The sequence below is a fragment of the Triplophysa rosa genome, linkage group LG2, assembly GCF_024868665.1.
Source record: "Triplophysa rosa linkage group LG2, Trosa_1v2, whole genome shotgun sequence".
Lineage (NCBI taxonomy): Eukaryota > Metazoa > Chordata > Actinopteri > Cypriniformes > Nemacheilidae > Triplophysa > Triplophysa rosa.
The window spans coordinates 35076810-35088970 of record NC_079891.1 but is presented as its reverse complement, the minus strand read 5'-3'; the positions used below and the strand labels follow the sequence as shown (position 1 = coordinate 35088970).

Below are 12161 nucleotides of genomic sequence, written 5' to 3'. Positions count from 1 at the left end.
GATCTGGGTTATTGTAGAAATAATTATACAAATCTAAAACTGAAACTTTTAAAGACATGGACATTTTTATAGTAAATACACTTTTTATTGGGCTAGTCTGTTCTGTAGTTAAACTTGCTCAAAGTTTATTCAAGTGTGCCATTAGTATACTGCATTTAAACCAAAAATAGGAATGTATGTCTTCAATATACTCCTTAAATGTACTTCAAGATGTATAAAATATGTAAAAGTGTGTTTGATAGTATCACTTCCCTCTCTCGTGCTTTAGTGGGGAAGTGTTAGAACAGAAATCTTTGGGCAATTTTGTTACCTCAAGCTAAAGATAATTATTGACAATAATTTACACAATATATGCAACATACATAATCACGAAAACTGACATGACAATACACAATAACCCTCCTTGCCTTGTGAATCCATGGTTGCCAAATATTGTATATAATTAGAAGACTGCTCTAAAGTATCATGTGATGAATCTCTGACTTAAAAAGTCATTGGTTTTATTTATTTTGTGTTTTTAATAACTCTTCTCCATTCTGCATAATCTTATGAAGGGAACTTAAGAGACTTTTTTTAGTTTGCTGTCTGGTTGCTGTCTATTTCCATCATACCAGTGAAGTGCTTAAAGGGTAAGTTCACTCAAAAATCTAAATTATGTCATAATTGATTCATCTTCATGTCATTCAAAACAAGACAGGTTGTCTGTGATCTTAATCCCGTGCGAATCGGCCATGTCTGTAATTTGTAAAGAAAAAATTCCCCCGCAAATGACCTACCATATTTTGACGAACACCGAGGTCCTGTGATAATATTAGTCCCGTGCGAATCAGCATCTCTGTGATTTGTCGGGCTCATATATCATTTTTCAAGGTTTTATCCACCAGTTGCGAGTAATGGAGGCTGTGTTGAAGTGTCATATATATCATTTATCGGGTATCATTTCGGGTGCTGGGTCATATCCATACTAGGGATGTGCGAGACTAATCAACTAGTCGTTTAAACCATAAGCTAGTCGACATTGAAAACAACAGTCGATTATGCGAAAAAATTACACAAAATGTTATAATTTAAATGACTTCCATTTTAATGTTTTGTTTAAAAAACGTTTGAATCACTTACTAAAACAATATGTTTGATACAATAATTATGAATAGTCTTTAAAAGTGTATCAGGAACGAAATGTTTTAATTTGAGGTCAGATCTAGCATGCGTTATCATTGTGCCAATTGCAGCACGCTCAGAAATGACCACTTGAAAGACGAGTTGTGCGGGTGTTTTGAAGGAGGAAAATGGGTAGGTTTTATGCAAACTATGTCATATCAAAGTGGCAAAACAATAATTTCACTGAGCCATGCGTAACCATACTGTATCATGTATTTTTCATTCGCTCTGCGCGAGATCAAATGTGTTCTGTACTTTTTGTCCATTGCTTTCTATTCGCTTTTTTGTTTACACACATGTTGCTCTTCTTTATAAATAATAAAAACATTATATAATGTAGGCTATCTTGTTGATATGCTATAGGCCTACCCTAATTATAACTTGTAGGCTACTTAAATTGCGACATAATTAAAAAAGCAATATTTTTTCAATCAACATCATTTAAATAAACAAATAATGAAACATTCGTTTTTAAGCTTTAATTAATTGTTGTTAAATATTTTAAGTTTCATGACTTAAGTGTAATAGACACACTTTTACTAAAATTTTATATAAAAGTTCAATTAAATTGTAGTAATCAAATTAGAGTCCGAAAAACAGACTTGAAGGAGAAAATAAAATGGATTTTGTATAGGCTACATATTTTAAGCCCAGGCACAGACTAGCCAAAGCAAACAAATGCTCATCGCGTCACTTCTTGCAGCCGCTAAAACGATCCAGTCAGGGTTGGCTCATCAGCAAATGCAGAAATATTAATGATCATAACGTAAGGAAAGTGGAACACATATGCCTGTTTTAGCTAAATATTGGATATGAACAGTTTGATTAATAGCCTACATTCTTTAGTCTTTCAAATGTATTACATAGGCCCTACTCAATGTTTTTGGACCGCCTTCTGGGCCATTTTTAGTTTTAGACTAGTCGACTACATGGTTACAAAACTTTTGTTTAAACGACTGTCAAATTAGTCGTAGAGCACATCCCAAAACCACTGTCGTTTTGGCCGGGAGTCTCCCGTTTTGTTATTTCTCATGGAAACTCTCGTACCATGTGAGACCCACGAAATACAGATGTGGGGAGGTAATTTCTAAATCACACGAGGTCCCCAGATAATACTAATCCCGTGCGAATAGGGCTTTAGTGGTTTTGTGTCCTTACGGTTGAAGTCAATTGGGTTCAATGTTGTTTGATTATCAACATTTTTCAAAATATTTTTTATTACTTACATATATATATTTTTAAATATCTGTCACATATAAATAATTAAATGTTTAGGCCATTCTGTTGTGATGAACATGATTCACACACATAAGATTTACAATAGACTCTCTAGTTCCTCCTGCTGTACGAGCTACTGTGCGTTCAGCGCATGCGCAGTGCGTCATCACGCGCTCTTGTGGGCGGGGTTTGTTTGCGCGGCTGCGAGCCCCCTCAGATCCGCTGTGATAGAGACGATGGTTGTGTGAACCTGCGGTGCATCCCAAAAACGCACGAAATTAACCCCGCGGAGAAGTTCAAGCGCCTTCAAAACCGCCTCTCCGCCGGGAGAGGAGCAGGAGGTTCAGTTCACTTCCCGGACGGGGCGGGGGTCATGGCGCGGGATTATGATTACCTCTTCAAGCTGCTCATCATCGGGGACAGCGGTAAGGAAACACCGAGGCTTCGGGACGGGAAACAGGCCTCAGACTGTTTACAGCCAGTGTTCTCTCATGTTTAATACAACTGCTAGAGATGAGGTTTACACACTGAATTTACACGTTATCAAGCAATTAAATTGCTTTCTTGGCATTTATAGATTGTATTTTATAGGGCTGTTGTGTGGCTGCTGTAATGGGCCTGTCAGGAGAGATTTAAGAGCAAATCATTGTGTATGTGTTTGGGGAGGAATGCTTTGTAAGTTAGTTTTTGGTTTTCAATAAAGTGAACCATTAACATGATTTTCATTGATAATCTATTTATTTGCATATTAGTTGGTTATGTTTGTGGGGAATTCTGGTTTACACAAATTTTAGGTCGTTAATAGTCTCATTGACAAGTGAAACTGTCACTTGAGATCAAGCATTTATTTCATGTTTTGTGAGGACAGTCTTCTTAAATTGAGATTTTAAACATGTATGTTGTAATGTCTGTGAGTTTATCACGCAGTGAATATGTTGTATAAGCAGGTGTATAATAGGAGCTTGTGAAAGTTTCATTGTGCATTTCTAACTGCGCTTTCTGTTTCTTCACAGGTGTTGGCAAAAGTAGTTTACTGCTGAGATTTGCTGACAACACATTTTCAGGTTAAAACTGCATATTTACTGTGAAATAAAAGGTTTATGTTTGTAGATGCTGCAGGATTTTTAAAAACGGCTGCTGTCACACTTGTTACTTATGATACTGTCAGCATCATTGCAGTTCATCTTTCTCTGTATTCTAGATTTACGCATTTTATCCAAATACCTTTGGTGACGCAAGGGGTGTTATTTGTGTTTCAGGTAGCTACATCACCACAATCGGTGTGGACTTTAAAATTCGGACGGTGGAAATAAACGGGGAGAAAGTCAAGTTGCAGATTTGGGATACAGCGGGACAGGAGAGGTTTCGAACGATCACATCGACGTGAGTGTCCTGTTTTACAGAGAAATATGTCTCTGTCTCGTCATTGATGTGTAATATTGTGTTGTTGTAGTGTCTGATTTTTTAAAATAAGACACAATCTCATCAATATTACTTAAGATATCAGAAATCTGTGTCGAGATACGCTTCTAATGTGATACACACCTGTAGTCATGACTGATGTGATCTCAGACAGACACGTGGAGACAGAGCGGCTTTAAAGCGTCTCGTTTCCTCTTTCAGTGAGCGTAAAACCACAAGATAGAGCTGCCTTCCTTCTGACGTGCTTTATAAATTCAGTTTCAATATACTGAGAGATGTTCCTCACTTGCTTTTTATGCTGCCGGGGCTTTTTCTTTTTACAGATTAGAATAGAATAGGAAAGAATAGGGTCTCTGAGTCGTTTGAGAACAGAAACTGGGTTCTTGTTTCTTAAAATAGGATTGATTTGCATAGAAGATGGAGAACTAATATTTTTATTTAACTTTGCGTTACACTGAAGTCGATGTCTCTCCTGTCACTCGTATGTGTTTTAACATGTCTAGAGTTGTTTATATGTTCAGACACAGCGTAAGCTTAATAAACACTGTTGTTGTTGTCCGGTATTGTGAGTAATAAGTGAGTTTCAGCTCATCACTTTATTACCAACTATGGGAAAAATGTCACATACTTTAAACCTGCTGACATTCTCAGACTGTGTGCGCGTATATGAAAGTAAATGATTTTTTTTGTTCAGTAGCCCATTGTCAATTAACATCAAATAACAAAAGAAACATTTCGACTTCTTATAAAAGGTTACTCAGAAAACCACTTCCTGTCAGTGTTGTGCGCTAAAGGAAAGTCATAGGTCAGGAGTTGTGTTCTAAGCAACCAGACAAATGAAAATATATCATTTGTTTTCTTCAAATGTGAACACTTAGTTAAATTTAATTATGGCACTGATTTATATATTGCATTAAAATGAATTATGTCAAATTGACAATTTTGAGTAAACGTGCATGCAAAGGCCGTAAAGGTCTGCTTCAGTGTAATTCTGGTTATTTGATATCTTCTGACAGGGTGTGTTAGGGGAGCAGGTTTGTTCTTTATGCTCATGTTTATTCTGTGTCAGTGTGAGAGGTGGAGGCTGATCTCAGATCAGGGCTCTCGTTGTGTTTCGATGTTGAGTAAATAAACCTTTAAACTCTTGATGTCATTGTGGTCGGGTCATGTGATCTCTTTCAGGTACTACAGAGGCACACACGGTGTTATCGTGGTGTATGATGTCACCAGCGCAGAGTCGTTCGTGAACGTCAAACGCTGGCTTCATGAAATCAATCAAAACTGTGATGATGTTTGTCGAATATTAGGTAAGTGTGTCGTTCTTTTTCAAGTGTTATGCACAGCTCATATATAATGAGATTTTACGAATGTTTCTCGTTGATCGGTATGGATCATCGTGTTTACTCTGATTTGGGTTTAGTGGGAAATAAGAACGACGACCCCGCCTCTAAAGTGGTGGAGACCAACGATGCGCAGAAGTTCGCCGAGCAGATGGGGATCCACCTGTTTGAGACCAGTGCCAAGGAGAACGTCAACGTTGAGGATGTAAGTGAACCTCAGGCTTCTGATTAAACTCAAAAGATCCTCAATCTGTGCAGAACCTTAACTTCAAAAACATTTGTGACGTCCCATCCACGTGTGCATTATTATTGGCTCTCAAACTAAAAGGATGGCTGAAATCTTGACAAATGTAAACAAATGCTCTGTTTGTCTTTTTGAGGCAGGAGGGGTGTGTTAAAGCTCTCATACTGATGTGCTGCTCTGTGTTTGTGTCCGTCAGATGTTTAACTGCATCACTGAGCTCGTACTGAAGGCCCGGAAAGAATCTGTGGCCAAACACCAGCAACAGCAGCAGAACGAGGTGATCAAACTCGGCAAGAGCAACAAACGCAAGAAGAAATGCTGCTGATGGATTGGACTCGACACACACTTGCACATACGACCGGACAAAGCCACTGAACTGACAAGAGCCAGAGAACTAAAGCAACCCATGACAGAGACAGATCATCTCTAGAGATTTACTTACCTTGAGCCCCTTTGGATGTTTTAACAGGAATGGATTGGCGGTGCATCCGTCTTTCCCAGAAGATGCTCGGAACGCCGCCTCCACTCCTTTTATTTTAAATGGAGAATGAAATGTTTGTGCCACTTGTGTTGTTGTTCAGGTGGAGTCGAGGCCAAACCTCCGCAATGTTAATGCGACGTTCCGTCTTGACATCTGTCAGGAAAACAAAAAAGGAACGCCGAAAGACCATCATGAACATTTCCTCCTGCATCCCACGTTCCTCTGCTCATGTGATTGTCAGTGGTTACAGGAGATCACGTGTGCTCTTGTCAGTTACCCAGGGACTCTTGTTTTGCCTTTTGCTTATTGTCTTTCGTTTTTGTAAAATTGTATTTTTTTACTAACAAAATATACGGTAGCGTTTAGTGGATCTCGTGCCATTGATTGACTGAGCGTTGGAGGATATATTGGACCTCTGTGCACTGACACAGTCGGACCTAATGTGTAAATAGAAAATATGTCTGTTTTATATGTAAAAATGAGCTGATGTGTGGAGGAATAGTTCGGCCAAAAATGGCAATTCTGTCATTATTCATGGACCCTCATGTCGTTCCAAACCCGCATGACGTTCTTCTTTTGACTGAAAACGCAAATCAGTATCAGGATGTTCACATTTATCCCTAAACAATGAACACACAAAAGACCATCAGCTGTAAAACTCCATGACAAGAGTCCAGATGATGTGCGTTGTATTTCAGTTGTTCATACCACAGATCAGCGTGCGCAACAGACTCGTATTTAAGTCGATATTTGCGAAAAAATTCCCCTCCTGTTAGTCTCATTCACACAGAAAGTCATACGGGTTTGGCATGATTGCGAGTGAATGAAGACCATTGTTTCGTATTCAAATGAACTAACCCTCTAAAGTTCTCAGCGGTGGTCTGAGCTTCCAGGATTTGTTACTCCTCAGATCAAGCACACAGGACATGAAGAGCCAGATGCCAGCAGAGCTTGTGCGGTGGTGATGTGGACCTGCGTATAAGATTCATTGTGTATTATATTGCGAGAGATTTTATAGAGCAGATCTTCACAGCAAACACTGTTGTGCTCCTTCATCTGTTCATATCGTTCAAAGTCTAAATAACATGACACGCTCATGCATGTTCGCATACGGGCACTTGCGCCTGTGTGTTTCTGTGTAAGTGAAATGTTCTGGCGTACACTGGAAAAGATCAATTCATTCCACCACAAATCTAACGACAATAAACATTTTAAGAGGTCTTCACAGAATGCTTGTCTTTTTTGACTATTGGAAGCTGTTATTCAGCAGTTTCACCTCAGGATGGCGCTCTAATACGGCATGATTCAGAGAAATGCAGAATGACCCTTCGCAGCATATGGTTGCCACTGTTATTCAGTGTTTTCAGTCAGATCTCTTGAATCTTTCTTTTGTGTTTTGCTCTGACTGTACTTTATGAATTCTCAACATGGCTTTAGCACCAGATGTACCGGTCTGTCGCCCTGCTGGTGCGGTGACACGAGAGGTCACAGATTCATGTTTGCTCCATCTGTTGTGCCCGCGGGTGAACGGCCACATCATCGACTACATGAGCTTAGAAGTTTGGAAAAACAGCTTCAGTAATCATTGAAATGTACAGAATGTGGGTGGTTTAAATAGGACTTTAGACTGCACTTTTGTGGTATTACTTTCATTCTTAATCATTAATGATTTTTTTCCATGGAACACAGGAGGAATCTTAGCATATACTCCCATGCTAAGATCTAAAATAGATAAAGATATATTTATACTTCTATATGACTTTTTTTAAAAATGGGATGCATTAACATTTTAGATTCATTCACAATCCAGAAGATCTGGTTATATCTTTGTGTCAAGGATTTATTTTCTGTAGTGACGCATCTCAAATCAGACAAGATGAACCATTTTATTGATGTTAGTCTCACAACATCAGTTAAACTTATTCAACAGTATCACGTCTGCTGTAAAATGCCTGCGAAAAGCAGTAATAAGGCCTGATATTGTCTTGTTTAGGATTTTAACTCTGGTTCAGACAGCTGTTTTTACCATTTCTCTGATTTCCCATGTCTCTTTCCATCATGGCTCAGGGAGGCTGTTGCCATGGTGCTCACATGCATCACCAGGGAAACCAGATCTTCACAATCCGATGAGTCTCAACAAGAGAAATAGCAGAAATATTGCTGTTCACTGCAATGTATCACATGTTCTGTGTCACAGGTAAACAGATATTGTGACCTGATGTGTATAAATTCACATGTTTCTTCAGGTCTGCTGGTGCTGACATGCAGTAGTTTATTTCAATACTAAAAAAACATTCGTCAGTCCAAGACTTCAAAATTAAACAATACGTTATCTGCTTTGCTTAACGACGTTTGTTTTTTAATACACTTCATATTCGTTAAATCATTCTTTTAAACTTTTAATACACTTATTTAACACAATTATTCATATAAAAATAAAAATGATTTTATTATTGGAGAATCAATAATTGTTGACAAATAATTCGGGTGTTTATGAATCATGAATGACGAAATCATAGAATTTGAATTTAAGATAGGCTAATATAGATTAGTTATAGATCCTAAAATATTAGATAATATTTTAATAATTTGCATTTAAGTTTTTTAACATTTATTTAAAAGCCTTTTTTATTTTTGGATAAAATATCAAGTTTACACGCAAAACGTAATCTTATATTTTAAGATTTTTTGCTAATCTCTTTCATTTCAATTCTCAGAAACCCCAAATTAAGCAGCGAGCTTCTGTAAGTGTACACAATGAGCACCATTAATACTCTTAATTAATAATATTATAAATCATTTTAGTATGCGTTACATTACATTCGTATGGTATTATTCTCATGATCTGTGACGTGTGTCTCCCGTAGACCAATGAACTGTTGTGACGAAGGCGCAAGGCGCAAAATTTGAACTTTATCCGGAAGTGTTGACCGTTTACTCAGCAGTCATGTTTCACTAAAAGCGGTTCATCTACAGTTACTTCGATAAACAGATTTTAAATTCATTTTGACACCTCACACACGTTCACATGAACAGTCGGTGAGTTTTTATCTCATTTTACTCTACTTATGATCAAACTAGATCAAATGTGGAATGTTTAAAGACGACTGTTATGATCTTAGCGAGTAAACACTGGTAACGTTACCTGTTACACTGCTGTTGATGTAGACATTATTCATATATTTTCATTGGATATTATAAGTGTTTGTCTACAGAGCTGTTGTTGCTCACTGATGTGTTCTTGTCAAGTTTCTGTATAATTTGTAAAAATGATTTAGTTCATTGACGGTTCATTTGTGCACGTCACGACTAGACACGACACTTTTTTCCAGTTTGCTTTAATGTGCAATGATGCGACAAATACGTTTTAAAAGTGCACATTTTCTATGTAGTCTCTAAATGAATGTGAGCTCATATTAATAACTGCATGTAAAATGGTTTTCTGACACTGCTTAACACGGGACCTATACAGACATCATAGTTCATCATACACTATAGCTTAAAGACCTAACAACACCTAGAAACCAGATGGAGCATGTCGACCAGCTACAACCGCTTGACATCTAACGTTAGTTGTTAACCCAAATACCCTAGTAACAAGCAAGAACACCTTAGCAACACCTTATAAAGGCCATAAGTTGCTGTGTTGGTAGAGAACTCATTTGACGGAGTGTACCACAGGGTTTCCCAAGCATTTTCATTGCAGAACCCATCTAGACGGATGTAATCTTTCTCAAGACCCTCCCAAATATTTGTGTATGAGGAGAAAGTGTACACGTTTGTTCTTTTAGTAGAGAGTAGTTTTTATTTTCTTATAACCCACAGTTTGATGGACTGGATATTTTAGAGAACCGTTTGAGCTGTATTAAAATGTATTGATGATGTTTGCTTTGCAGCAATGTTGAAGTTTAAATATGGAGGTCACGGCAGTGTTAAAGACCTGACCGCAGTGGACTCCATCACAAGCCGCTGCACTCGACTCAATCACCTGCTGCAGGTAAACACTTTCATTCACCCTGATCCGATTCAGCCTCAGATCTGTCACTTTTATCATGATTTTTATTAGGGATTCACCGATATGTACATTTTGGCCGATAACAACAATAAACGATCCTTCTTGAACATTGGAAGCCAATATACAGTACCTAAATATTAATATAACATTTTCTGAGAATGAAACATTCTATTTTCCCCTGAGAATCACGTACCAAGCCTACTTTACCCTAATTAAAGATTCTTTGGCCCGGTTTCACAGACACAGTTTAGCTTTAGCCAGGACTATGCCTTCGATGAATTAAGATATTTATGTCGCTTTTATAAAAATGCCTTCGAAGAAGACATTACTGGTGTGCATCTTGAGACCAAACAATGGCAATGATATATTTTAAGATGTTTTTGGGCAAGTTATATTCAGTTAAGACAGGTCACACGTTCATTTTAGTCTGGGACTAGGCTTAAGCCTTGTCTGTGAAACCGGGCCTTTAACTTTTACATCACCACCCAAGAGCAAACTGACCATCCCAGCTCCAGCTCAGGCAATTCCATCGCCCAACCAAGAGCAAAGACGGACTACTTGTCACATTAATGCTCAATTTACAATGATTAGTATTAAATGCTAAACTTACATCACATGACAGCAGTTATAGCTGCACTCAGTTACATTATGCCATTATTATTTTCCCTGCTTATAACATTCCTCTGTTGCCTGATATCGATAAAAAAATAAAATATAAAAAAAGACAGATTAGACCCAAACAGTTTCAACAAATGAAACTTCCTAAATCACAACTAATAAACTCTACCTATTCTCGTAAACATTTACTCAGTCACTTTTCATCAAAGTCACTGAGTGCAGCTGTGACACGTCAGAGGAGATCTGGCCCTCCCGGCTGAGTCTGGTTTCTCCCGAAGTTTGTTTCTCCATTTATTTCTCATTGAAGTTTGGGTTCCTCTACACAGGGCATTGTTGGCTGGCTTGCTCACCGGGAGACTGCATTTATTAGATATTATTTACTAGAATGATCTTGCTTGTTCTATAAACACCATGCGCTGTGCTGTGTTTTACATTTTCTGTGTTTTTCTCCTGTAAAAGCTGCTTTGGAACAATCCACATTGTGAAAAGCGCTATATAAATAAAATTGAATTACACTTTTCTGGTATAATGTTTATTTAATAAACAAATGAAAGATGTTCTTCCAGAGCAACCCAGAAAGGTGTACTCAATAGCCACAAGTCTAACAGGTCTCAAGACAGAAAGCGTTCAGACAGCAGTCTGATTCAAACAATATGTTTTTGTTCCTACAATTTATACATTCATAAATATCTACTATATACTACATCAACAATGTTTTGCTTATAGCAGTAAGTGAATGATCATGACAGAAAGACATGTGAGCAGCGTGCAGCCAAAGTGGTTCAACCAGAGGAAATGATTCATAATTTATCGGCTACAATATATCGGCCTAAATTTTATTATCGGCCGATACCGATCACAAAAAAAACCGATTACCGATATGGCCGATAATTTATCGTGCATTCCTAATTTTTATTATGAAAATGATCAATGTGTGGTTATATGATGAATGTGGTTCCTGCATTACATTAAAACATAAAATTGTTGTGTGATTTCTTTCCTTAATACAGACATCAGATCAGATCTAAAGCGCATGTGTGTTGTTTCAGGGGAAGTGCAGAAGTGCATCAGACTCTCCAGGAGTGACCGGAGTGAGCAGAGAAGGTCTGATTGATGCTTTGCTCTTGCTCTATCAAGAGTGCACGTCCCCAGAGCTCATGAAGATCAAACATGTGGCCAGTTTCGTGGATAAATGTAAGTCTCAAACCTGCTTTAACTCCTCTGGAGTTCTGCTTAATCCATTCCCAGTGGCAGTGGATGACATCCGATCTCGCCCAGGTTTCATTTAAATTACAGTAAACCGAGTTGAGGATGTTGATGTTTAAGGTTGATTTGAATGCTTTTGTATGTCTCAGATGCTGAGGTGGTGGCGGAAGTTCAGGAACTGCTTCCTGGCAAGACGGATTTTGAGATGAGGGGAGTCGTGGGACGAGGACACTTCTCTGAGGTGCAGGTTGTGAAGGAGCGAGCTACTGGAGACGTGTATGCAATGAAGGTCATGGACAAAACCTGCCTACGGTCTCAGGACCAGGTGAGTCACCGCCACTCCCAGCAACCTCTCGTGATGTACCACAGGGGGGTGTAACCTGACAGCATGTCCTAACCTGACACAAGTAACTTGCTTTTTCAGGCCTATGCCTGCCAATGGAAAAATCTTTTCAA

At 38.3% G+C, this 12161-nt stretch overlaps 2 protein-coding genes across 2 annotated transcripts in view; both read left to right on the top strand.

The window, feature by feature from the left end:
* Positions 1-2565: 2565 nt before the first annotated feature.
* Positions 2566-7086, top strand: rab35a (RAB35, member RAS oncogene family a). Its single transcript, XM_057320001.1, has 6 exons — positions 2566-2804; positions 3393-3443; positions 3639-3762; positions 4984-5108; positions 5222-5346; positions 5582-7086. Exons 1-6 carry the CDS (start codon positions 2753-2755, stop codon positions 5708-5710), a joined length of 606 nt encoding a protein of 201 aa, XP_057175984.1. The 5' UTR covers positions 2566-2752; the 3' UTR covers positions 5711-7086.
* Positions 7087-8794: 1708 nt separating this feature from the next.
* cita (citron rho-interacting serine/threonine kinase a) overlaps positions 8795-12161 on the top strand; it is a 68898-nt gene continuing 65531 nt past the window's right edge. The window contains 4 exon segments of the mRNA XM_057349935.1: positions 8795-8905; positions 9763-9863; positions 11549-11693; positions 11855-12030. Of these exon segments, the coding sequence (XP_057205918.1) occupies positions 9765-9863; positions 11549-11693; positions 11855-12030 (420 nt within the window). The 5' untranslated portion in view covers positions 8795-8905; positions 9763-9764.

Coding starts and splice junctions, on each gene's coding strand:
- rab35a (XM_057320001.1), top strand. CDS start 2,753: ATGGCGCGGGATTATGATTACCTCTTCAAGCTGCTCATCATCGGGGAC. Junction 3,763..4,983: donor TTTCGAACGATCACATCGAC/GTGAGTGTCCTG, acceptor GATCTCTTTCAG/GTACTACAGAGGCACACACG. Junction 5,347..5,581: donor AGAACGTCAACGTTGAGGAT/GTAAGTGAACCT, acceptor TGTGTCCGTCAG/ATGTTTAACTGCATCACTGA.